This window comes from Aulostomus chinensis, chromosome 3, assembly GCF_037954235.1.
Source record: "Aulostomus chinensis isolate RoL2024-O1b breed Wild chromosome 3, RoL_Achi_v1.0, whole genome shotgun sequence".
In the NCBI taxonomy this organism is placed as follows: Eukaryota; Metazoa; Chordata; class Actinopteri; order Syngnathiformes; family Aulostomidae; genus Aulostomus; species Aulostomus chinensis.
In genome coordinates this window covers 17,301,417-17,325,975 of record NC_141322.1, presented here as the reverse complement: position 1 = coordinate 17,325,975, position 24,559 = coordinate 17,301,417, and the positions used below count along the sequence as shown (strand labels likewise).

Below are 24,559 nucleotides of genomic sequence, written 5' to 3'. Positions count from 1 at the left end.
AAACTGTTTGGTAACGTGTTTCTGCTATGAAGACTTGACTTTTCATAAATATCTGAATCACTGTGAATGACAGAACGACAAACAGTTTGGAGATCTGCTGTTTGCCCTCTCCCTAGACAATAGAGCTGTGGACAGGAGGACCACTTTCCTTATGAGTCTTCCTTGTCATCTTTACCTCACGTAAACTGTCCTGTGGTTCATCAATCACCATAGGGTAAGAAGACAACAGTAATAAATCATCTTTACAAGAAATGATTGCATGTACTAGCACATTGTTCTCTTATAATCTATAAAAGATTGCTTGTAATTTGAGGCAGACTTTTTAAAAACTTAAAATGTGCTCTGTCATCATCCAGTAATCAAGCCCTTACCAGTTACTAATGTAGGCCAGAGTGGCTCGGAAGGTGCAATCGCTGACTCGTAACAGAATGGTCGCAGCTTTGATTCCCACATCAACCTGGGGACCATGTCCAAGGGTCCTTGAGCAAGACGCTGAACCCCTAAACACTCCCGATGTCCTTGTGTGGCAGCCTCCGCCATCAGCACGGGTGAATGAGGCAACATTGAAAGCACTTCGAGTGCCATAGAAGTAGAAAAGTTATATATATTTAAATTTAATTTCCACACAACTCTTCTTATATCTAGGAATTGTTTGCATGCCTGTAAGCAAAACACGACTTGTAAAAAGACTTGCGATAAATAATCAAATTTAAATGTGCCATTGGAGCACACAAAGTGCCAAAATCACATGGTTCTTCTCAGGAAACTAAATCGATTTTTGGCATTTATGGTGTTCAGCACCATTAGATCAGTAGACTAGAAACAAAAATACATCCCCGTGGGTTGAATATTCAGAGTGTGCATGCAGAGAGTTTAGTCAGTGTCATATTGCTTGAGGAGAGAAAATGCCAGTAATGCATGTTAGATTCTCATCATTGTACATTTTAGTGAAAGATACGACACTCAAACGTCAAACAGTTTTGAATTCCATAGACAAAAAGACAAAGTTGTTTTTGGGTTTTTTTTTTGATTTTTTTTTTGGTATGATATCTTCATTTCAATTACACAACAGTCTTTCATGAGGTAGACTATAACAGGTCAAGAACTGGAAACGTTGCTCCTTAACTTTCATATGAAATGACATGAATTAAATATTTCCATGTTCAACATCTTTAAAATGAGGTAGAAATGGTTTCAGAAAATGCACAAGATACAACAAAAGTACAACTGAATGACAAAGATAACACTGAAATCCAATTTTCCATTTGCTGGGAAAATTCAGATCCAATTACTTCAAAGAATCAGAGCAAATACTGTTTGTGTGTTGCTAATTGGAGCACATTCTTTGTGTGACACTGAAGAGCATTCAATTATTATTATTTTTTTTTAGCTAAGCGCTTAAATACTTTTAGAATCTGGGGTTACAAATACATTATAATCATTTGATTTACAGTTGTTTTTGTTTAGGGCAAATCTCTATCCCATAGCAGAATTTGAAGCCAATTTTTTGTGTGAAACTGTTGTTATTTTAACAGTGCGAAGGTGTGTACTTTTTCATCACATTGAAACAGGGCTGTCACTTCTCATTCGAGTTTTCGTTCAAAGCCTGATTGAACAGTTCGCCTCGAACCACCGCCGTCTTGAAGGAGTTCCCTCCTAACTCAGTAGAGGGCGCTAAAACGTTCATTGGCTTGAGCTGTTCCATGTCCTTTGACCTGTTCGCAAACTACGCTAATATTTTGTTGTTGTCGTTGTTTTTTTTATTTTTATTTGTTATGGAACACATGTTTAGAAAAATAGGAAGCAGAGCCGGTACCAAAAACATCCAAGAACCTGCGTGTGGAGGTGAGTTGGGTTCTACACATCTGTGTCGAAGGAAGCGGGACTTCCCCTGTGGGTCCACTTGCTAACGTTTGCTCACACAGACGAGCGTCGCTGAGCAGAAGCTACGTCCTAGTTTGGCTGCACGCTATTCGAACCACCCCGCCGCCGTGAGCTCCAGAGGTGAGAGCGCGAGATTCGGCGACGGAGTCGCTGACGCACAACGACGACCACAGCGACCACAACACCCGGAACTCGGTGACGTCATCCTGCATTCTAATATATCCGAGTGCTTTATCGGTCAGTAGATTGTTTTTGTTTTTCTTCTTCTTCTTCTTCTTCTTCTTCTTCTTTTTTTTTTTTTATAAAAGTGACAGCCCCATACTGGCTAAATCTGAAACCCATTTCAATCCATTTGCTGGGAGTTTGTTGTTTTTACTCAATTGAAAAACTAATAAAATGGCACAAATCATTTTGTAGCGTCATAGTGGAGAACATCACTAAATCACAATGACAAATAAGGATCGATTTGTAACTGTACACACTTTCTGGCAGTACTTAATACTTCTTCTGGTGCCAATGAATGTTTGTAAAACCTTGGTGATTGACTGACAAGACTCTGTCAAACGTTCTTTAAAATACTGGTGCAGGAAATGGAAGTTGAACACTTAATTAAGACATTTAACACACATACTTATTTAAAAGAATATACTGCAGTATGTGTCTGTCTTGATATGTCACAAGTTGCTCATCAGGAGTGCTTGGTTTTGACAGTTGTTTCATAAAACGTTTTCCCCACTGCTAACTACATACACTAACACTTAACATGTCGTTCATTTCTCCACCAAAAACCTATAAGAGAATTACATCTATACATGAAGAAAATATGTTTCATATATCTAAAAACATCATTGATGTACATTATGGCATGTATTGTCCTTTTTAAAAAAAATATCTGAATTACATTCAACATTTCAGGCCTTGGTACAAAAACCTCAAGTTTAATTTCCCAGAGCTAAGAAGCAGTGTGTGTGTGTGTGTGTGTGTGTGTGTGTGTGTGTGTGTGTGTGTGTGTGTGTGTGCGTGCGTGCGTGCGTGCGTGCGTGCGTGTGTGCGCACGCGCCTGTGTGTTTGCATGCATGTGTCTTCACTGTTTGTATCAAAGGCCTTCTAAGTTCATTGTTTCCCTGAAGTGTTCAGAGTGTGTTTTGCTCTTCAAGAAAGCCAAAGCTCCGTTTTCATCTTGCTCCAAAAAAGCTCCCTATAAACACCCAAAGGTTATAACATACATTCTTATTTCATCAATCTGAGGTAACGATATTCTTCCTGAGTATTCAATAACACGACTATACGTCTTCCTTTTTAGAGGCAAAAGTAAAGAGGATGCATATCAGAAAAGTCAATCTCAGCAGAAAAGCAGGTACATCTTTGCAATGAATGTAATGTTGAGCAGAAATGTTTTGAGGCACTCACTCAGATGCATTTTGACCTGGATGCTCTTAAATCTTGCAACAAACAGGCTTACATTCCTTTGTTTGCTCAGAATTCATTGTATCAGTATACAGTATTGGTGTTTTTTGTCATTTTTTTTAGTAGGTTTGCATTTCCTTTAAGATATTAAACAGTTAATACAAGGCAGAAATTTAGACAAAATAGAATGTCATGATCAGAGTGTATTAACTGAATGATAATGGAGAAGCATCTTAATTTTGCGATTAGCCATTGGAAATCTGCACGTCAACAAATGATCTGCATATACTGTTAATGTGGATGCCAGATATATTTTGAAATGTACATAAAAATCTTTCCCCATTCAGATTCAAAGGGCGGCTTCATTTATACCGTGTAATAATTTGATAAGCAGCTAGCTGTATATAAACTTGAAACGCTTGAGAAGAGGAGACGAGGATCCGGGATAGAAATTAGATGAAGAGGGGAAAAATGATCTCATGGAAAAACAAAGTCAAGGATAAGCGAATCGAGGGGGAAGAGTGAGGGATGAAGAGGAAACATTCATTCTCAAAGCTGAGGGAATTACCGAGCCTCGGAATCAGCTGTGTTTAGTGATTGTGCTGAAGAATTATGGTAACCTTACCATTTTAATTATTGCTCTACTTATTTTTTTGGTCAGAAAGGATTTTTGTGGTGTGGTAGAAATATATTGCAGTCTAAGGCCTTCCACATATGTAATGGCCACATATAATTACACCACCTCCTAAAGCGGCAATATTGCAGTGCTGCTGCCACAGTAGCAGAAAGGAAATAAATAGAATCCTGAGAGAAACAGACACTCATACATTTCTGCCGTCTTAATGCTGTCCATGTAGAAAATGCCTTAACCTTACCCCTAAGACTTATTTCAACCTTACAGGACAAAATGCCACTGTGAATCTTTGGAAAAGCATGAACAATTAAAACATTGAAGGGGCGTAGGGAATTCCACTCTTGCCCTTGTGTGTTTGCTTGTGATATTAAACTTTTCACTGATAAATTCAATCTTATTCTCCAATGAAGAACAACAACTGGTGTCAAAGAGTAAACCAGGGCTATCAGCGCCCCCCAGCAGGTTCCTCAGGTCGTGTGTGCGATGCAGGTATCTTCATAGACATTCTCTGCTGCTGAGGAAAGTTGTGCTCCCCTGATAAACTTTCCACTGCTAGGCCTGATGGTGGGCTGTAGTCCTCTGCTCCACCATAAGGGGGTGACATCAGGGGCTTTCCAGGTTTGTAGGCCTGTGGATCTGGGCCTGAGCTGCTCATATCGTAACCATTGCCATGCCCGTTGCCTTTGCTATGACTGTTTCCATGGCCGTTGCCGTATTTTCTGTAGCGAGATCCCTCCACCTCAGCTGCCTCCTGTCCTTCCTCTGCCATCTCAAAGGCCTTGCGTTTCAGTGGTATTCCTGCCTCAGAGCTTCCTCCAAGGCTGTGAGATGGGTAGCTGTAACTGCCCCCCACCATAGTGGGCCTAGGGGCTAGAGGAGTAGGGGCACTAATCCCAGATGGTAGGTAGGAGGCACTGGGGTGGCTGTATCCAGATGACAGGCTGGTTTGTGGATAGCACCCTGGAGGGTAGTTGTAGACAGGGGTGCTGGCACTATAGCTGGGCATTAGGGTAGGTGTGGCTTGCAGAGAGTGAAGGGGGGTGGGGGGAAGTGCTGTGCCTGGCTGAGGGCAGTATCCTGAGGACAGGTAGGTGCTGTTGTAAGCAGGAGGATATTCCTGTGATGACGGAGCACTACAGGAGCCAGCACCACTGTAGCCGGGGTCAGAGGTTAAGTTACTGCTAACTACTGTCACACTTCCTGTGGCTGGGATGCCCACAGATGGAGCACCCACCTTGGTGCCAGTTAGTGCTTCCAGTCCAGGGTAGCACTCTATGCCCTGACTCAGAGCCCAGGGCTCAGATTCAGTTTTTAGGAAAGTTCCAGGCTCTGAGTAGGCCCCTGCAGCAGGGCGCTCATAGGACAGCTCTAGGCCGGAGTACTTCTCTGCATAACGTTTAAGCAGAGAAGAAGCAGTGAGGGCTGATATGTCATCACTGGCCCAAGGATATCCAGGGGTGTAATTACGGCGTGCAGCTGTAGCATAGGGTTCGTGTTTGTGGACAGTCGGGGGAGAGGTGGTAGAGGTGACATCTAGGTGCTGCTCAGGCCACTGAGATAGGGGGGCGGTGTGCTCCGAAGACCAGTGCATCTTCAACAAACCTGTCAGAAACAATCAAAACTGTTAGCTCAAATTGTCCAGATAAGATGAAAATACTTTGTCCTCTCTGCCTTCCCAAACTCAGTTGGAAGCTACTATCTGTCCTCATAATCTCCTTGGACAGCAAAACCTTCTGCAGAAGCATGTTAATGCTTAGCCTGTGCTCTTCTACAACGTCTCATCCAGGCAGGGGACAACTGTTCTAATCTTTATGTGAAGCCGCTAACATAGCCCCCAGCCTGGTCTCCACGGCGATAAGCCTCTATCAGCCTGCACTCTGTCCACTGCTTTTGCCTCTCTCACATTGGGGCTATTGTTGTCCCTCTGTGAGTCTCTTAGTGCACAAAGCCACCCCCACCAAGCGTGTGATCTAATTCGGCCCAAAACCTCAGGGGTGTGCTGGACAGGGGGAAAAGAGGGTGGGGCCACTCGGTATAGGGGATCTGAGTCGTTTCTCGTACTACATGATGACTGGACAGAGTTCAACCACAATTACAAATGTACAGATTGAGTCAGCAGTCAAAAAACCCCTCATTTTCATGTGCTGTGTGTGATTGCTCACACACATCTACCCGAACAGACTGATCCACTGGTTTAGTGGTAGTAGGCTTTGATTGGCTTTTGCAGGCCTTGTCTTTTGAACTGGTATTAGGCTGACATTCCAGGCATTGCAGAGTATTATTAAACTGTCCCAACCCCAGGCCTGGGCTGCAGGGTATTTCATACAACAGCACAGAAAGAAGCCAACACATAGGTTTCCCCCATAGCTCAGGACAAGTATTTGTATTGAAAAGGCAAACAACAGTTTTTTTAGGTCAAGTGTTGCATGACTTGATCAACATCAGTTTTTGATGAAATTGGGAAATAATAGTACCAGTTGTAAGTGTTAGAGTGTCTTCATTATTACACACACACACACACACACACACACACACACACACACATACACTCACGCATTAACACAGGGTCGCTCATTCACATGTCTGGTCTGACACTGCCTACTTTTGGATTATAGCAGGTTGTATCACATGCTCACGAGGACCACCAGATGGGTCTTTAAACGGTCCACATGTTGATCCCTAAATTAAATGATCCTTCAACCCAATAATCCCACTCATCCAATCCAGGGATCGCAACGCTCTCAACCAGCACAAGTTCCACTCTGGATCCTGAGAAATCCCTGTGCTCCTGGGAATTCTGTTTGATAATGGTGCCAACCCAAACACCAGCACAATATACGTGACAGGCACAGGGGTAGACATGTAGTCCCACTAACACATCCAGATCTGGTTACTCTTTCAAAGCTCCACACAAACTGAGAAATATTTATATTCCCGATAGAAACCGGGAGCTTAGGGGGGCCTTCAAGATGAAGCCACTGCTGTAAAACAACAGCGGAAGCCACCAAGATGTTGTTTGTCCGCTAACATCGTCATTAACATGTCAATCTGTATATTGACTAGTTCACTGTGGACGGTTGACTTTACTAGAAGACATTCGTCCACTGAGTGTCCATTCTCATGTGAGGGTTCGCAGATACAGTAGGGATACAAATGGGTATGCCCTTGTTTTGTTCTTTTGATTATTGAATACTGTAAAACTAATATTAATGATACGACAATGACCGCTAGCATCAAAGTAGTGAACATGTGAAGAATGGAGTGTACAGTATTGTAGTGGTCACAGGGGGAAGTAATTATGAACAGAACACGACTGGCCGCACTGATATAATTCCAATGACATGTATCATAGTTATAACACCTATTCTCATCATGTCTGTTTGGAAAAAAGTAGAGAGTGAAAAAGAAAATGTGTTTGCAGCAGTGTTCTATGTTCAAGCGACAAGCTGGACATCACCACTTACAAATGGAAGCATCCTGTCAGATCCCAGACAGTAGTAAAATACTTGAATTGATAAATTAGAATGTAATCATTTACTGTAACGAGGGGTGGGTGCTTTGGCTTTAAATCTGAATTATGAGGATTCATGGTTGTTTTTTTTTTTTGTGGTATTGCTATAAATGGTGATAAGAAAATAGAATCAATACCAACACTTTTTGACAATCTTGATAGTAGAGAACACCTGTCGTTCTCATCATAGATTAATTTATCAATTATTTACACGATGGACAAAATTTTTACTCTACAAAATGTTAAGAACCTTTGAGAAATGTTCCTTACAATTTCCCAGAGCCATAATGACCTGTTTCAATCCATAACACACATTCTTCATTTTCTGTCATGAAAGACAAAAAAAACAATGCTGAGTAAATTATTATGTTGAATTCAGGTTCTTAAACTGGCAAATGTTTGACATTATAGTTTGAAAAAAGACAATTGATCCTGAAAACCGTGGGCATTTTTTTTTTCCATTGACCTATCAATTCATTTTTTTTTGCAGCTGTTCCTAATACCTTACCCCAGGAAAAATACATTAAACTGATGTAAAAATAAATTTTGTCAATATACAAATACACGTAAAAGCACAAGGTTGACAGAATGTGAAATCAAGATAGAGGAATTTGAACATTTATCAATAAAAATACCATCAATTTTCACAGAAAAAAGTTAATTTCGCTGCTGCAGTGTTATGTAATTATTATAAATGCAAAGACACATAAACAATCAACCTTCTGATACTCACTGGTCATGCTGATTGCAGACGTGGGCCAAGTGTTTGCTTTCAGTCTACTCCTATCATCCCGTCTTCACCAGATGGTCTATAATCTATCCAAGTCATATTCAACCACAATAATCCACTGTGTCTGGAATCCTCATCAAAATTCAAGAGAAGAATTTTAAAACTGACCGAGTGGATCACTCTTGGTCTTCAGAAGACGGAAGTGTGAACCGGAGGGTCTGCATGGGTTAAGGACCAGACTAAGAAAACCAGACTAATGAAGGATTAAAGGACGCGGGGCTTATCGGAGTGTCAGTGCTGACGGACGCGCTCCGACAGTTTATTGAAAGTCGTTTCCAGTATTCCGTACCCTCGCGTGTACAGACCAAAATATTTAACACCACCATTGAAATATCACTAATGAACATGTAGTTGAATTAATATTCTCTGACGGTGTTGATTGAAACTGATCTTTTTAAGGACAGCCTTCAGGGCTGAGCTGTTGTTTTGAATGAGGGTGATTGAGTAGATTGGAGAAGTGGACCTAATGAAGCAGCAGATGAGTCTAATGCTGTTTATGTGCTGTAGCATCAGACATCTGTGTTGAAGTGAGGATATTTGGGGGGGGGGGGGGGGGGTTGTGGCATTAAGTAGGGATGAGTGAGGGAGGCCCAAACTCTAATCTAGCATCTAATGCTGGCTTGGAACTTGGAAACACCCCTCCATTCTTGGCCACGCTTGGCTTACCATGAGACAAAGATGAGAGCTAAGCTGGCTTGGTACTGTGACAGCTTTCCTTAATCATTGCGATGATCATACTGTCTTACAGCACCAGTGTTTCCGCCGGCTGAGTCCTGTAGCTGCTTGACTAGAGACAGCATGAACCTATCAGTTCTTTACCTGAATACAGAATGGCAGCTACACCTGTTGTTTAGGTCATTCCGAGACGTATCGATTTTAATGTTTGGTGCACCATAACTTTGAAGACTCTTGTTTTTTTCTCTAATTGTTATATAGCTTAATCTCAGATCTTACAAATACACAAGTAACAATCCTCACATCCTCCAATCATGAATGAACCCAGCTTGTGCCTTGGGTCCAGCATCACACCCCCAATTTCTTCTGCCTTGTCAGTCCGCTGCTGATTATTCACACTTCATGTAGGAACTTGAGTCATTTTCATGGTGTTGAACAATGACGAGTATGAGCGGATTGCTTCAAAAGTAGCCAGTTTAAAACATCTACAAAGGCTCTGTTAAATCACCGGACTGCAGACACTTTTTAGACCTTGCACAACAGCCAGTGTGTTCTGTCTTTGCACTCCACACAGACAGTTCACTTGGACGCAACCTAGGCACTCTCAAACGTGATTGGTCAGAGCTTCTCAAAACAAAAAACGGCTTCCCTGTCCTCACATTTTCTCCCTTGCCCACAGATTCTGTATTTATATGCTAAACCTGTTCATAAAGATTACATTTAACCAGTCTGCTGTTATTACTGACAGCCAATTTTGATATTTCACCACAGAAACACAAAACTGTTGTAACAACACTACATGGTTGAACTCAACAACTGAGTGTCCCAGCCTGAAGACATAAGCTAAATGTAATTCATCATCATAGCGCCACCTTGTGGTTGTAGAAAGCACACCTCACGTAACAAACACAATTAATTCACATCAGAATTACACTCTTGTCTTCACATGCCATTCAGAGACTTAATATTTAGTGTATTTTCTCCAGTGCCACCGTGAGGATGCAGGAAGTGATATTGGCACCAAAGTGCACGAAGTAGTCACAGGTATGTTTTATCTAAGTGTCCTCTAGTTTGTCGATGTTTTCAGACTTAAGGGCCATTAGTGAAATGAAATACATTTCTCAGAGATCCTACTTTTTTCTTGGATTTGAAATCAGAGCAACCCAAGGAGGGTCAGTCTCACTGACGTAGCTGTAGTGGGAGCATGTGATGATGAAGATGTGTGTAACTGTGTCTACAGTGTCGAGGTTCCTGCATATCTTTACTGACCGGTATGTGTTTGCACACCTTTGGAGGCAAACCTCCATGACCATGCATTACCTGAATAATCTGTTTATGGAAAATATTGAGTATAAAAGTCCATGTCAAAATGTACCACGTATTTAACATATATCCTTACATATACCACAACGTGCTAGTATTTGTGAAGCACATTTACATGACTTTTGTAGGGTTTTGACCAGGCCTGGAAATTGCTTGGTTCATTCGTGACCAGAAACCCTGCTAGGCTTGAGCTTTTGAACCTGTTCAAACTACTAAAGTATACTACCTGTTTTTTGCTGCTCTCAAATCAGACATAAAGTGATAGTCTAATCAAACACTTGAGTACAAAACAAGGGTCCCCTGATGGTTAAGAAAAACCTGTTCTTAAGAAGTTTGAAATGTCATCACTGAGCTTGATTCCTGACATTTAAAAATGGATGGAAAAAGCATAAAACCTCCATGGACGGTTCCCGACCATGATGCCTAACGCCTGTGTTTACCTCCATGATCCTAATCATCAGCATCATTTCCTTGAAATACAGTGTCCCTACGTTTTATTAGCTCAATATTCCAGTGGCAGGGCTGTTGTAATCATGCAGTAGGATACTACGGTACTAAAAAACTCTACAGATAACCTGAAAGAGCTAATCTGGAGGAGATTAGAGATGTTGTAGGGAATTATTCAGTCATTAGACACCACATGTGGTTAAAGACATTGAGGTGCATGTAAGTAACATCATCTGGGAAAACAAGAAACACCACATTACCGTATGGTGAACGATCACTTCTATGCATGGGTCAGACTCGTATGTGAGAATACAATTACAGCGCCTCCTGTCCTCATATATCCGTGTATCAACACATGGATGTTATGTGGCCTCATCATCCACAAACCTGAAAAATAATCCCCTATGTATGTGCGTGTGTGTGTGTTTGTGTGTGTGTGCACCCATGTGTAAAGCAAGGAGCTGCTTGTAAACAGCAGCTTGATCAATAAACAATAGACTGACCCTCTGAGCTCACTGCTCAGCCATCAACAATCTCCTCTAAAAGCAGCGGCAGTGTTTCTTTTCTTGATGAAAGTTCTCATCAGTTAGCTCGTTCTACATTTTGCAACCCACAAGATTTTTTTCCTTCATGAAAACCCAAATTTTGCAAGTGATGGATGTCTGCTGCCCGTCAGTGGGGGCTAGTTTGACTTGTGGTCCACTGAATGGTCAGTATGAGTAATTAGGGGTTAATTAGATGAAAGTAGATGTGGGGGAAGGGGCTAACTGGAATGGGATTTGGGGGTTGTGAAGCATCAGAAGTGGCTGGTCGGCCGGCTGGGTGGGTGAGGAGTGGAAGAAATCACTCTTCTGGAGTTGAAAGACCCTCTGTTAGTGCTTTTACTCCACTCACAATAAACAACGTCTTACATTTCCTGAGGACACAAAGATGCGTGAACACTAGCCGGAGTGCTTCTAGATTGTGGTTTGTAGTTTAGTTTCAGCTGGCCAACAGACAGAGAGACTCCTGGTCGTCTTTGAGATGAGTCAGGCAGTTGGAATGCCAGGAATTTAACCTGAGATCTATTTACAAAGCCCATATTCTCTCCATATACTCAACACATACTGTCCATGTTAAAGGAAAGCAGAGAGGCTATGCTTGCCAGCAGAACTGAGAAATGACCCCAGCAGCTTTTTGTTTCAGTTAAGAGTTCATTCAACTGACTGGTGAGATCAATACACAATACATCAGGAGTGGGATGTAAATGAATACATATCTAGCATGTCCAGATTTTTGTGGCCAACACAAAATGAACGCACACGCTATTGCCGTCATCCTTGCTCAAAGAGTAAATGAGGGTTAAATTGTTATGTAAGCAGCTGCCATAGTTGAAAATGAAGAGCATAAAGCTTGTGGGAAGGGGGGTCTTCTACTTTCCCCTTCCCCCTTTGCTCCAGGCCGGCACCGTGCACCAAGCCAGTCTACTGTTAGAAAATCAAACACTGTATCGTATCTGCTTTGAGATTGAAACATTCCTAATCTACATTTCACCTCTGCAATTACTCAAACCCGTTCACAAGCAGGGAGCAACTTTTAACTCTTTCTTTCTGGTGCCTGCCTCCTTCCTTCTCTCTGCTATAGCAAAGACCGGACTGTGTCCAAGCTTGTGTGGTCAGTTCTCCCCTCCCCCTCTCAGTTCAGCGCACACACACACACACACACACACATACACACACACACACACACACACACACACACACATGTGGCAGAGGCTGGCCTGGCCCCTCTCTGCTTATTGTGTCCACTCATATATCAGGCTGCAGCTGACCAGTGGCTTCTCATGTCCTCTCCATCTGCCCTTCACTTTGCTCGCGCTCTCTCTCTCTCTCGCTCTCTCTGTTAGGGCTTCACTACAACTCCTAATGAGGATCTAAGGTGTGATACAATTGGTGCTTAACAAGCTTTAATGATTACAATAAGAGGCCGTGTGCGTGTGTGTGTGTGCGCGTGTGTGTGTGTGTGTGGAGGCGGAGGGCGTTGTTTGTGCCTTCTATACACAACTAATGAGAAGCTATTGACACCAGGTTACTAACAATCAGGCTTCCATTCACAGATACAGTTAACCCTGGTAACTGACAGCTAAAAACAGCTGATCATTCTCTTCATGTCATAAAATGCAGCCCATAATGAGGAGGTAATGACTGTGATAGCACGCATGCACGATTGTCTGCATGCTTTCGTACCTCACCTGACAGGAAGCATGTGAGATTCAATTAAAATAGCTCTGGTGGTTGAAGACTCTGCGAGCTGAAATCTGACAAGATGCTGTGAGTGGTTTTGAGGGAGGAATGTGACAAATGTATGTTAGTAAAAGTTCATTCTGCTTGAAAATCTCCCCCCTACTCCCTGAGATACTCGAGGAAAACATTCAACATCCACTGTTGCTCTACGAAATTTAAAATGCATGAAGAGATAAATCCCTGTTGCATTATTCCAATCAGGTTAGCAGCATAATCCTGTTAAAGCTTGGCCTAATCAATAGCCCAGTGAATCAATATAAGCATATTCATCATCCTGGATAGCAACCTCCCATGATTAGTACAAATACAAGCCGGCAATAAGATGTGTCAATGAGATATATGTTATTTCATCTGTTTACATTCTTGCTGTTGCAAAAAATACATCCGTCAACTATGATAACAGTGCACAATCTTGTTCTCTTGATTGCAGCATTTATTTCTTTGGACTGATTGAAAAATTCAATAATGTTTTTCAGTAATTCTGTCAGTATAGATGCTGAAATTCAGGACTTCTCTTCATAGTTTGTGTAGAATTAGCTTTTGCATCAAAATGTCCACTCCAGTTCAGCTTAATAATTTTTGTCCGGGGTCTAAGATTTTTGGCTGTGACCCCAAAATAGAGGCAAATAAGTTAAAGTTGGGCCTAAAGTGAGCATTCTTCAAAACAAACTGTTACTATACCATATTGGGCCGGTTGGGTTGGGGGGGGGGGGGGGGAGAGAAGATGAACAGTTTCTGTGAAATTCCTCAATGCAAAGCCTGGAGACTCAGCTGTTAAAGCCATTAACATATCTGCCGTCTCAACATGACTTCCCAGAGACCCCTAGAGCCCCTCGCTTCCCTCTACAACCACAGGAGATACAGTCCTGGACAAAAGGGGACCCAAACACAGAACACAGTGGCTGGGCCACATTGTTGACTACAACTGAAGCGGTACAGACTTACTGTATGGGGTGACAGGACTGAGCATTCTGCAGCCCTGGCCCTGTGTGAGGAGGAGGGGACCAGCTCCACTTGGCGCTAGTAAGGGCCCAGATGCATGCTGTGGGGACTCCCCGGGCTTCGGCTTCCCCCTCTGCTGGTTTTGTTTCTGCTAGCTGGGCTAGTGATCGGTCTCCTGCAGCGGTCCATGGTTCATCTCACACCTCAACGCTGCTACGACACACTGCCACCTGAAGAGCACACATGCCAGTGTCAGAGCCTTCACACACCAGTGTCAGAGCCCTCACACACACACACACACACTCACACACACACACACACACACACACACACACACACACACACCACGAGTATGGCTGGGTTTTGTTTTCATTGATACTGTTACTAAAAGCTGGAGAAAAAAAAACATTTCTGCAAATTTTATCAATGTTTGATGCTCAGTTATTTTAAGATCTGATGATTTTATGAATTTCTTTATTTTTATTTTTGCTTTCATCAAATTGGTAGTTCAGCATTTTAAATGCTTACACTAACTTTTCGGAAATACATGTATTAACAAGTGTTACTATGAATTTGGCAAGCGCTCGCAATGCACTTCCTTTTGCATCTCTCAGTATTTCTGTCTTTATGTATGTGTGCACACAAATGTTCACGTGTGAGATCAAAAGTGCTCCAGTGCTAAATGTGCTAACACATAGGCAGCTTTTACCCCCTGACCATGAAGCTGCACAACCAGCAGATACAAGTTTCTAATTCTTTGAAGTAACAATACTTCAACATAAACTGTTTAGATGAGAGAACTTGCCACTTTCTCTAGTTTGAGTAGAACAATGCTGTTTACAAATAAATCTGCATTTTTTTTCCCCTCATGCATTTATTAATTTTAAAATAAGGCAGCGCATTGACTTGCAACAGCTCCCTGCCTCATGGTATAAGTGCAAACTAGTAGGAAATTCATACTTACAAGGGGTATAAACTGAAAATGAACTATGGCATGCAAACAGGAATAGAGAGATGGAAACACATGGAGAGGAGCATATCAGCCCAGACAGAGCACTGGAAAAAAGAGGAATGTGCAAGAGATAGCTACCAGAAACACTGTCACAAGTGCTGAAATAAAATAAAACACAATGTTTCCTACTGACCTGATCATGCCTGTGTCTGCTTGATGAGAAGCTCAGTTTGGTGAATAACCCGCTATCCTCAAAAGTACACCGATGTACGCGTGTGTGAATGTGTGTTTGAGGTTCACTGCTCTCTTCTGGGACCATATCTTTCTCTCCTACACTCCCTCGCTTGCCCTCCAGCCCCCCCCCCCCCCCCTCGCCTAGTGACAACAGAGCAGCACATACATCCCCTCCCCCAACTGCTCCACCCCTCCCCCTCCTTCTCCCTCTCTTTTGTTAAAACTATTTCAGCAGGAAGGGAGAGAGAGGGAAAAAGTGACCAATCATGCAGTATCAGAGAAGAGCCTGTTTCCCCCTGCCGTGGACATATGTGTGTGTGTGTTTGTATGTGTGTGTATTTGCTTGTTATCTGCATGTGTGTATGCTAGCGTTTCATATGATCCCCTCAGCGTGATGGATTGGCTTATGGGATACAAGCTACTGAAAAATAGTGAATTTTCTCCTTCACTGATCACATGAGAAGTTCAGTTATTGTCAATGACTTCTATTGATCTGGTGCATTGATCTTAGTATTGTTGTGAGGGTAGGGTTGAAACAGCCATGTCAATATTACCTAATTCCTAAGGTTGTACCCCCCACACACACACACACACACACACACACACCCCACCCCACATACACACATGGACACACACACTAGCCATGCTTGGGCTGGAGTAAATGACCTCCACTTTGGCCTCAAACCTTTGACTAAAACATGGGTTAACTTCTTCACCTGTAATTTATCAGGATCTGGATACATGCTCTCAGTTGTGTTTCCCAGGCTCATTCACATCTTTCTCCCTCAGTGTCTATTTTGTTTTAACCTCTTATACATGGAAACACAGCTGTGCTCCTGCTTTTAGAGTTATGGCGTAGGCGGGACAAACCAGTCCACTCCTCATGTTACTCTGCTGTAAACACTCAAGGCTCAGCAGGACACACTCCTACTGTGGTTATGCATTTGGGCCTCACAATGCACCTCATACTCCTAGTATACACACACACGCACACACACACATGCACACACACATGCACACACAGGAACATGTGTGACATGAAGGCAGTAATTTGTAGCACTTTTCCTTTCATCTCATTAGAATCCAGCTCCTGTGATTACGACCCTTTTCTTTTGGTTGTTTTTAGGGCCTGAGCCTGAAGGTACTTCAGGCGAAGACCCTTAATGTTTGTTTGTTTTTTTGTTTTTTTTTTGAAAAGACAGTGTTACACCAACCGAACCCTGTGCCATTGCACTCTGACTGATTTATGGTGTTAAAGCTGGTGTGAGCCAACAGTGAGCTATTATCTAAAAGCACCGTGACTTTAATTGTTGCCAACAGCAGTAGAGGTGAAGGCTTGTTACAAGACCTTTCATCAGGTGACTCAGAGGAGTAATGGCGAGTGCAACGCTCAGCTCTTTCTCCTTTACCTGCTTTGCTGACAGAAACTGAAAAAAAGGCCACTGTTGTTTTGCAGGAAAGGAAACAATACATCTAAACAATCACAAATGTGCTGCAGGGGCTGTTCTTTTCATCATAGATGAGGTAGGCTGTTTAAGGCGAGTCACTACAGGTGAATAAGCTTTAAAAAATTACTAATTCTGAATTTTTAATGTGTTGGTATGCAAATTAGATTTTCTATCTAATGAAATATGTGCACATTTGCCTATTTCCAGAGCACATTTCTTATCATTGGATAAAAAAGTTTCAAAATGGGTTTATACAGACGGAATTCATGTCCTAACTCAGCAAATTAGTAACAGATTGAAAAAAAATCCCAGTCATTATCAAACACAATATTAAAATGAATATGATAAAAAAGTTCATATTACAATATGAAGAGATATGCATTGCCATATTTAGACCAATTATGATATTAATCAGAAGAATAGACAACAGCAGTAAACTTATTCAATCATGACAAACGTCTGAAATAAAACACTTATTTGTTGCATAACTGAATTTGTATGATTAAATCCAAACATTAGGCATTGCTACCTTAACCAAACATTTTACACACATTCTTATGCATATAAATAGACCGATGTGTACAGTATACAGTATGTAAATAGCGTTAATAGTCATTTTTAATGTTTACTGGTCCAGCCTTGTTTCAGTTGTATGTCATTCTAATGGGTTGTAGAAGACATGTCTTGCATGGGTGCAAGTACTTTGCCAGCAAAGCAGATTCTGATTCAAATACGCACTAATTTGCATGTATGTCCTTTACAGAAACTTGAATCTGAATGAAAATGAACTTCTAACTTTGTGTTATAAGCATGTCCTGTCCACCAGTCTGAACAAGATATGTTATGGAGGTGAAAACAGACCAAAGGTTCAAAACTGACCAGTGCACGAAACAAACCTGTTTTTGCTTGTAGTGTCTTGCCTTAATACATTGTCAGGGTTGAGTTGAAGCTCCCAGATGTGGTGTCTTGTTACATCAGGAACACCTCCGCATGTAGCCATGCGGCCTAAAGGAGGTCACTGGGACAACCAGAAGGACAAAGGCCAGAGTGTGTGCTAATGACAGTGGAACAAAGGTGCAGCCGTCAGCAGGTTGGAGAACAAGCTTACAGGCATATAGGAGAGAAATTTCCTCGACAGATCAACTTGTAGTACAAATAAAACATGAATGCATAGAGGAAAAGAGTTTTACACACACACACACACACACACACACACACACACACACACACACACACACACACACACACACACACAGCAGATATGTTGGAAATTACACATGTAACTCTAACCTCAGGTCCTTGTGGCCCTGTGGGTGGGATAGGTCACATGATAGCACCCCAGAGAAGCTCAGCTGTTTGCCACTCTAATTCTGTCTCGAGCAGCTGAGCACTGGCCCACTGCTCCACTGAACTGTCCCAGTAATTAGAATAGAGAGAGAGAGAGAGTGTGTGTGTGTGTGTGTGTGTGTGTGTGTGTGTGTGTGTGTTTGTGTGAAATAGAGAGAGAGAGAGGGATATGAGAGAATGGGGTGAATAATGAAATTGAAACAGTGGCCCCACCTCTTAAAATTGTTATTGCAGCTACAAATGTAAATATGTACAATACAAATATTAAGCACACATTTAAATGTTGTGTAACATAAACTGATGTGAATGCTGAAATGTGTAACAGCAAGACAAATGTTGGGAGACTGGGCAAAACAGGAACAGGATACCCTTGGTAACAGAACAGGAAATGTGCGGGTATTGTCTCCCACAGGCAGTACAGTGTCACTGCTGGACTGTGCTCATATTCAAATCAAATCTAGGAATAATATTAGTTTTGTCTAATGTGAGATCCCATTAAACCATCCATCGAGCATACTGTTTGTGTCCAAAGTCTGACCTGAACTACTAAAGCAGTTAAGGAGCTTTGGAACAGCTGAAAACACCTCTGAATTCTCCTGTCTGAGGGGTATTTGCTAAAAAGGGCATTAAAGTATAAGGGAAAAGAAGGGAACATATGAGGAATACCTGAACACCTCTCCACCCCCACAGACTCCTTATATGTCCTTTTCCTCATCAAGTGCCAAATGTCAATTAGCCTGCCTGACTTTCACGAGTCTTTAACGTCACCACAAGGTTTAACAGCACCACTCCGTCCCAAAGGTTTCCAATTATAGACTCCAGCAGCTACTTCAGGTCTACTTTAGCGTCAGTGGAATAAAAAAGAATAATACTTAAAATAATGGGTCTGAGTAAAAGAAGGTTTAGATTCTCATTGAATAATCAACAAAACACTTAAATCACCGCGAGCAAGCCTGCTGCAAACGTGCACACATGCTTGCCTTTAACATGTAAACGCACACATAAATGCACCCACACACACGAACACACACTTGCAGTGTGGTGCTCCATGTAAGAGTGGCTTATTGTTCTCGGATATAGAGGACACAATATCCACGTCTGGTAATAGAGGTTAGATTAATTGCTGACAAATCTGTATTCAGCAGTTCCCTTTTCCCTGCTTGACAGATTTATGACAGAGATTGATGGAGGGGCGGGACCAGCGGAGGGCCGTCTCTGTTCACTGAAGGAAAAAAAAAAAGAGGACAACAGCTCAGTGAGTCACAGAAAAAAGACATTAAAAAAAGGGGGGGCAAACTGGATTGTAAGGGTTGGATTTTACACGTAACCTCGAATTTTGTCTTTGAGCTTGAGGTTTTTAACTTCGATTTTTGGCTGAGAATGAGAACTTTACAGAAAAAAATATTACACACCACATAAGTATACAAATATATATTTATTTGGTATAATATTACACAAATTATGAATAATGTATCTTGGGATGATAGCATTTGGACATGGTCTCAGCATGACAGGTGTTACTAATAACATTAATGGTGTGTTTCTTAAGTCTCCCAGCATGAGCATTTACAGAGTCTTTAGCCAGCTAGTTGTAACACAGTCATAATTCACTGTCTTATTCAAATGTATGTCTCCTGTGTTAAAATGCCCCTGACGAAAAATAGGAAAGGCCAGGCCATTTTGACAGCAGCCATTTTTACCTTTCATAGAAGGGTAAACACGGGTGTAATTAATCATATTAATTATGCTCCTGTTCCGTTTAGGTGGGCCATAGCTCTAGTATTTCATAAGCTTACACAATGGAATACCAGTGACCCTGAACAGTTAAGGATCATGATTAAGTTTATCAGTTACTCCTGTGTTGATGCTCCAGCACGTTAAAATTACTGCTGTGAAAAACGAGGATAGCATTTAGTTGTAGTTGAGATGTCCGACTAAAGGAAACTATAGGCAGAATGAAGTAGCGACTTTCTAGTGGCAGAAAGGTTTTTAACTTCAGCTGTAGATTAAAAAACAAACAAACATTCAAAACAACCACATTCCATTCAGGCGTGTCCCTTTCAACCACTGTTATTGTTCATAAGGCTCAACCTCAGGCTAGTGGTACCTCAAAATGAAACGTTTTGTTTTGTTTTGTTTTGAAAAATGAATCAAACATTATACAGAGGTTTCTTTTAATGACCCAACAGATAATTATCACCTGAATCTCAGCTCAACTTTAATAAGCTGGAAAATGTTTGTTGTGAGTGATTAACCTTGGGCAGTCCCAGCTTCGTGTTTCATCATTTTGTTCATAAGACCTACAGATTTACAGTTTTGATTCACTCTGGCCTCTGTCATCAATGTGACTTAAGGATACAGACAGTGCCTTAGAATGTCCTGATACACAAGCAGAGAAAGTTAGCAACTAGCTATAGAGTGGATGAGATTTCTTAGGTAATTAGCGTCGCCATGGGTTCCCTCAATGAAAAGCCTGTGGGGTTTTTTTTTCATTGCACTTGCCGAAAATAAGCTCTGTGTCATGCAAAAGTTTACGAGACTTAGAGGTTTTGTTCGGCAAATGAACGGAACGTTTATTATTTTTGAAGCGTAAATGCAACTGTTAGAGATACAAAGTTAATGTTAGGATGTGAGCCAAGTATCACCGACACATGACTTCAACATCACCGCGAATAGCTTCGCCCTTATTCTGTTTGTAGCGTGATGATGTTTAATATTACCCGAAAATCTCTGTGGTTTTGTTGAGCAATTTGCTAGCGATCGCCCTTTCAAGAACATCAAACACTTGACAAGTAACAGACGTATTTCATGGTCTAGAGCAAAAAAAAAAACTGAAACAGTTAGAATGAACAACAGACCTTTGAATTAAAGAACCCAGTGACTTGGAGACCACTGAATGAAAGCTAATGCTTCTCTGTAAATAGATAAATGGTAGCTAACAAGCTAACTTAAAAGTTGTTCATTTATGCTTACGTGAGCTCGCCCTGCTGTCTCTGCGCTGTCCTGCAGTGAAACAGTCCAACTATAATGGCTTATTCACACAACGCACCAATTGCATGCTTCTCAACAAATACAGGACATCAGACTATGAAAACATCATTAATGGCACCAATCTTTGCTCAACATTTAGCACATTTTGTGGCAGTCTCACTGCAAAACAAATGTGCATTCCAGGCTGCATTCCAGCTCCAGTTGGCTCATCGTCTCCTTTAGAAACTTCAACATGTGCACAAAGGGTTTCTTTGACTGGTGAAGTTAGAACGGAGACATTATGGCCAGCCCCCCCCTCAGCTGAGTGGTTGTATCTTAGCCTTGAGCCTCAATGACGCCAGAACAATCAATGCAAACAGTTAAGCCTAAATTACATCATGTCAATAATGGTGTTAAGTATTCAAAGCTCATATGGCGATCCAACACAATGTAATATAATTGTAATCCATGGGTAAAAACCCATGTATTATGTCCCTCTTTAAGGTTTACTAGCTTAAATTGACATTCGCTAATAATTATATATTGACAGTCCAGATCTCTCGTTATCTGTGACGACATTTCCACTGGTAAAATTGGAGCTCTGCTTTTGTCGTTCATGTGTTCAGGCCTTCGTGTCAGATAGGTCGTACCCATGATTCAGTTGTAGGTGTTAGCAAAGTGAACAGTGTATATCTGCAACCTATGACTCGTCCTAATTCTAGTTAAAACAAGTCAAAATGAAATTGTAGAGAAGTCCAGTTCAGTTTATGTCTGATTCCCCTTAAATCGTCTCCTTTTTAGATATCTAAAACACCTGAGGGAAGGAGTTTCGTTGCTCGCTTGACTTTCTTATTGTTGTTGTCGTTGTCTCCGTCTCAATTTTATTATTTTCTCATTTTGCTTGCTTGGTTAGGCGAACCCAAGACGCTCAGCTACCTCAGCGGCAGCTTTTCTGCAGATGGCTCGTTAGTGCCTGTTTATCAAGTGGCTACTGTGGGCAAAGACTCATTTACATGGATGAGAGCTGGCCTGGCAGGGATGTGAGTCCATTCACTGGAGAGTTGAGTGACACAGCTGGAGGTTTCTGTCAGAGTGAGTGTCATCGACTATTCTCTTGTCAAACGCTAGTTTCGAAGACATCGCCCAACCTTCTCTTCAATCAGTTTGTGACTAACGAATCAGTGTGTGAGGGCCGAAAGAATCAGACTTTGAACGTCACTGGAGGGGTAATTCCCTGAATCAGACTTTGGCCGATAGCTCTGCTGGCTACACTGAATGAGATTGCGTGATGAATTAACCCTTCGTCTGTACTAGGACATATACAGGAATGACATTTCTATACATCTGTCATACTGAGGTTACGTCGTGTATCTAAATACAAGTAGGTCGCTGTCATTGTTTGAGAATCATCTTCTTTTTTCACCATGTGAGAAACTGGCACTTTATTTTAGAAAAAGAATCAAAACTTCAGCTGAAAGGAATCGATTCTGTGAAGAGCTGGTCCACCTCCCTCCTTCCACCTGATGTCATAGCCCACAGCTTGTCTGATTGGTTGAGGCAACAACACGCCAGCTGTTTGTAATCAGCAGTATTGGGAGTCACATGATGCCCTCCAGGTCCACATGCACCTTTAGATATATACATGCAGAATGCTGCATCTTTAACCTCATAGCCCTTCCCACAGGCTATTCCTTTGCAGTCGGGATCACCTCCAGATGTGCACACAGTGTTCTCACCTCAGGATAAAACACGGGGGAGGGGTGTACGTGGAATGTGAACTGCTGCAGTCAGTTGGGACGGACACAAATGTGAGACGGAGATTTTGATACTTCATCAGAATCCTTCCTGGAGTCTAGTTAAGTCTTAAAATAATGTGTTTTGGATATAAACAGATAGGAAGGGGTTGAAGTCATTGCTCCTAGAAACCGCTTGAATGGATTGACTGTGCTGCCACCTTGTGGACCAAAATATTACTTACACCCAGAATCCAGAAAAGTTTTATTTTTATTTTGAAATTATTCATGTCACGAAAAAAAGACTCAAACCACATGACTTTCATTGCTTTGTTTATTTTTCATTTTTCCATAGTTAAAAATTAAGCTTACATATACATATAAAACATGTAGAACTTTAGTATTTAAGACTAATCATTCAGTGATTGAAGAGACAAGGCAGCATTTCTTCTATGGCTCCAAAACTATAGGTTTAGTTGCTCTTCTCCCTGAAATCCTCTCTCAAACATCTCTCTCTCTCTCTCTCTCTCTCCTCCCTCTCTCCTGTCACTTTGACCTTGCCCTTGAATGAGACACACCTCTTATATTCATTAGGAGGACGTCGCCGCACACACCGCACAGTTGCACTTCTATCTACACATTAAAAAATAAAAGACAAGAGGGGTCTTTTACTGTATTTTTAGACGTAAAAGAAACAACAGTACAATAGCTGGATAGGTGTTTGGACACCACTGGAATCATTGAACACGTCTGTTTTTGTCGTTTATGAGGTGGTCGTATGGTTAGAAATAAGACAGCACAGCGGGAGGTGGTTATGTATTCTATGACAGGCACTCATGTACAACATGTAATTTACAATTAAATCCATCGAAAGATGCGACCTCACGGGTATGTCATTCTACTGCATGTCAGCCATACATTCACATATAGTACATTAATGTGTTGAAATCAACTTTAAGACACGTGATGCTCATTAAAGATACTGTAGCTAAATAATTCAATTCATTATAGAGCACATCTACAGTCATCGAACGCTGTATGTTTCACATCGTTTTCACAATTTCATCTAGTCATTTATGGAAGGTTTTTTTTTTCTTTTTTTCCACATTTGTTTGCGCTCACCCGTGTGATTTTGACAATATTTATATACACAATGAATAATATTAAGTCATGCCATTCATTAGTTATGGGTCCTCAGACACACACGGAATATTCACATTCAAAAGTCTGACCGATTCCAAGTACGTGACAGTGAACACACCGGAGAAAACATTGCTTGGAGGAGGTATTACTGCATGTGACATTACACTGTTCGAGTACTGGACTTTACTTTGAAGTCACTGGTATCCAAGAGATAGGAACTATGGAGGAATTAACCTTGCAAATGGATATAAAAATCATAATTCAATCATTATTTAATTGGAGCAAAAAGCAGATTTTAAACACTAATATTGAACAGATAAACACAAAGATGAATTTTTGAGTCATTTATTTACAACATTATAAATTCTCCAATTAAATATTGATAAATTAATTGTTTTAGGGCCATTTTTTCATGAGTCCTCCATCAAAGTCCAAAGGATGTGACAACTGAGTTTATTTATCAAAGTATTGGCTTCGTGCATCCTTCAGCCTTTCTCTCTGCTTGTCACACATTATATACAGAAAGTAACGAAAAAGATCTGAACATTATATCTAAAATAAATTATTGTAAAATCATTTTTGTTAAGTAGACTTCTTGAAAATAAAAATATATCAGAAATTCTTTATCTACAGAAAGTGCTACTTCAAAGAAAGCATTATTGTAGATCACTCTTTCAGCTCTACAAGCTTTGAGGTGTTGTGTGGAAGTCAAAAAAAGGAGAATATTATTGTTCAATGACAAAGGACGATCACTGATAATGAAGGGGAGCATATCACAGTACAACCCTCTTTATCCAGTTAACCACAATGAATGGTATCCTGTCAAAATATCATCGT

The 24,559-nt window shown here is 41.3% G+C and overlaps 2 protein-coding genes across 3 annotated transcripts in view; one reads left to right on the top strand and one right to left on the bottom strand.

The window, feature by feature from the left end:
• Positions 1-1,020: 1,020 nt before the first annotated feature.
• LOC147267948 (fidgetin-like protein 2) lies at positions 1,021-15,173 on the bottom strand. Of its 2 annotated transcripts, XM_086199145.1 has the most exons (3): positions 15,041-15,173; positions 13,899-14,125; positions 1,021-5,527 (listed from the first exon to the last, which is right to left on the bottom strand). In XM_086199145.1, the coding sequence occupies exons 2-3, from the start codon at positions 13,921-13,923 to the stop codon at positions 4,371-4,373; spliced, it is 1,182 nt and encodes a 393-aa protein (XP_086055271.1). In that variant the 5' UTR covers positions 13,924-14,125; positions 15,041-15,173; the 3' UTR covers positions 1,021-4,370. The 2 variants fall into 2 exon arrangements, with proteins under 2 accessions (XP_086055271.1, XP_086055272.1); XM_086199146.1 differs by lacking the exons at positions 13,899-14,125; positions 15,041-15,173 and adding an exon at positions 8,170-8,350.
• The window catches only part of ttll3 (tubulin tyrosine ligase-like family, member 3), a 54,330-nt gene continuing 31,485 nt past the window's right edge, over positions 1,715-24,559 (top strand). The window contains exons 1-2 of the mRNA XM_086199137.1: positions 1,715-1,845; positions 1,926-2,121. The gene's annotated coding sequence lies outside the window, so the exon portion shown is untranslated. The remainder of the gene's footprint in view (positions 1,846-1,925; positions 2,122-24,559) is intronic.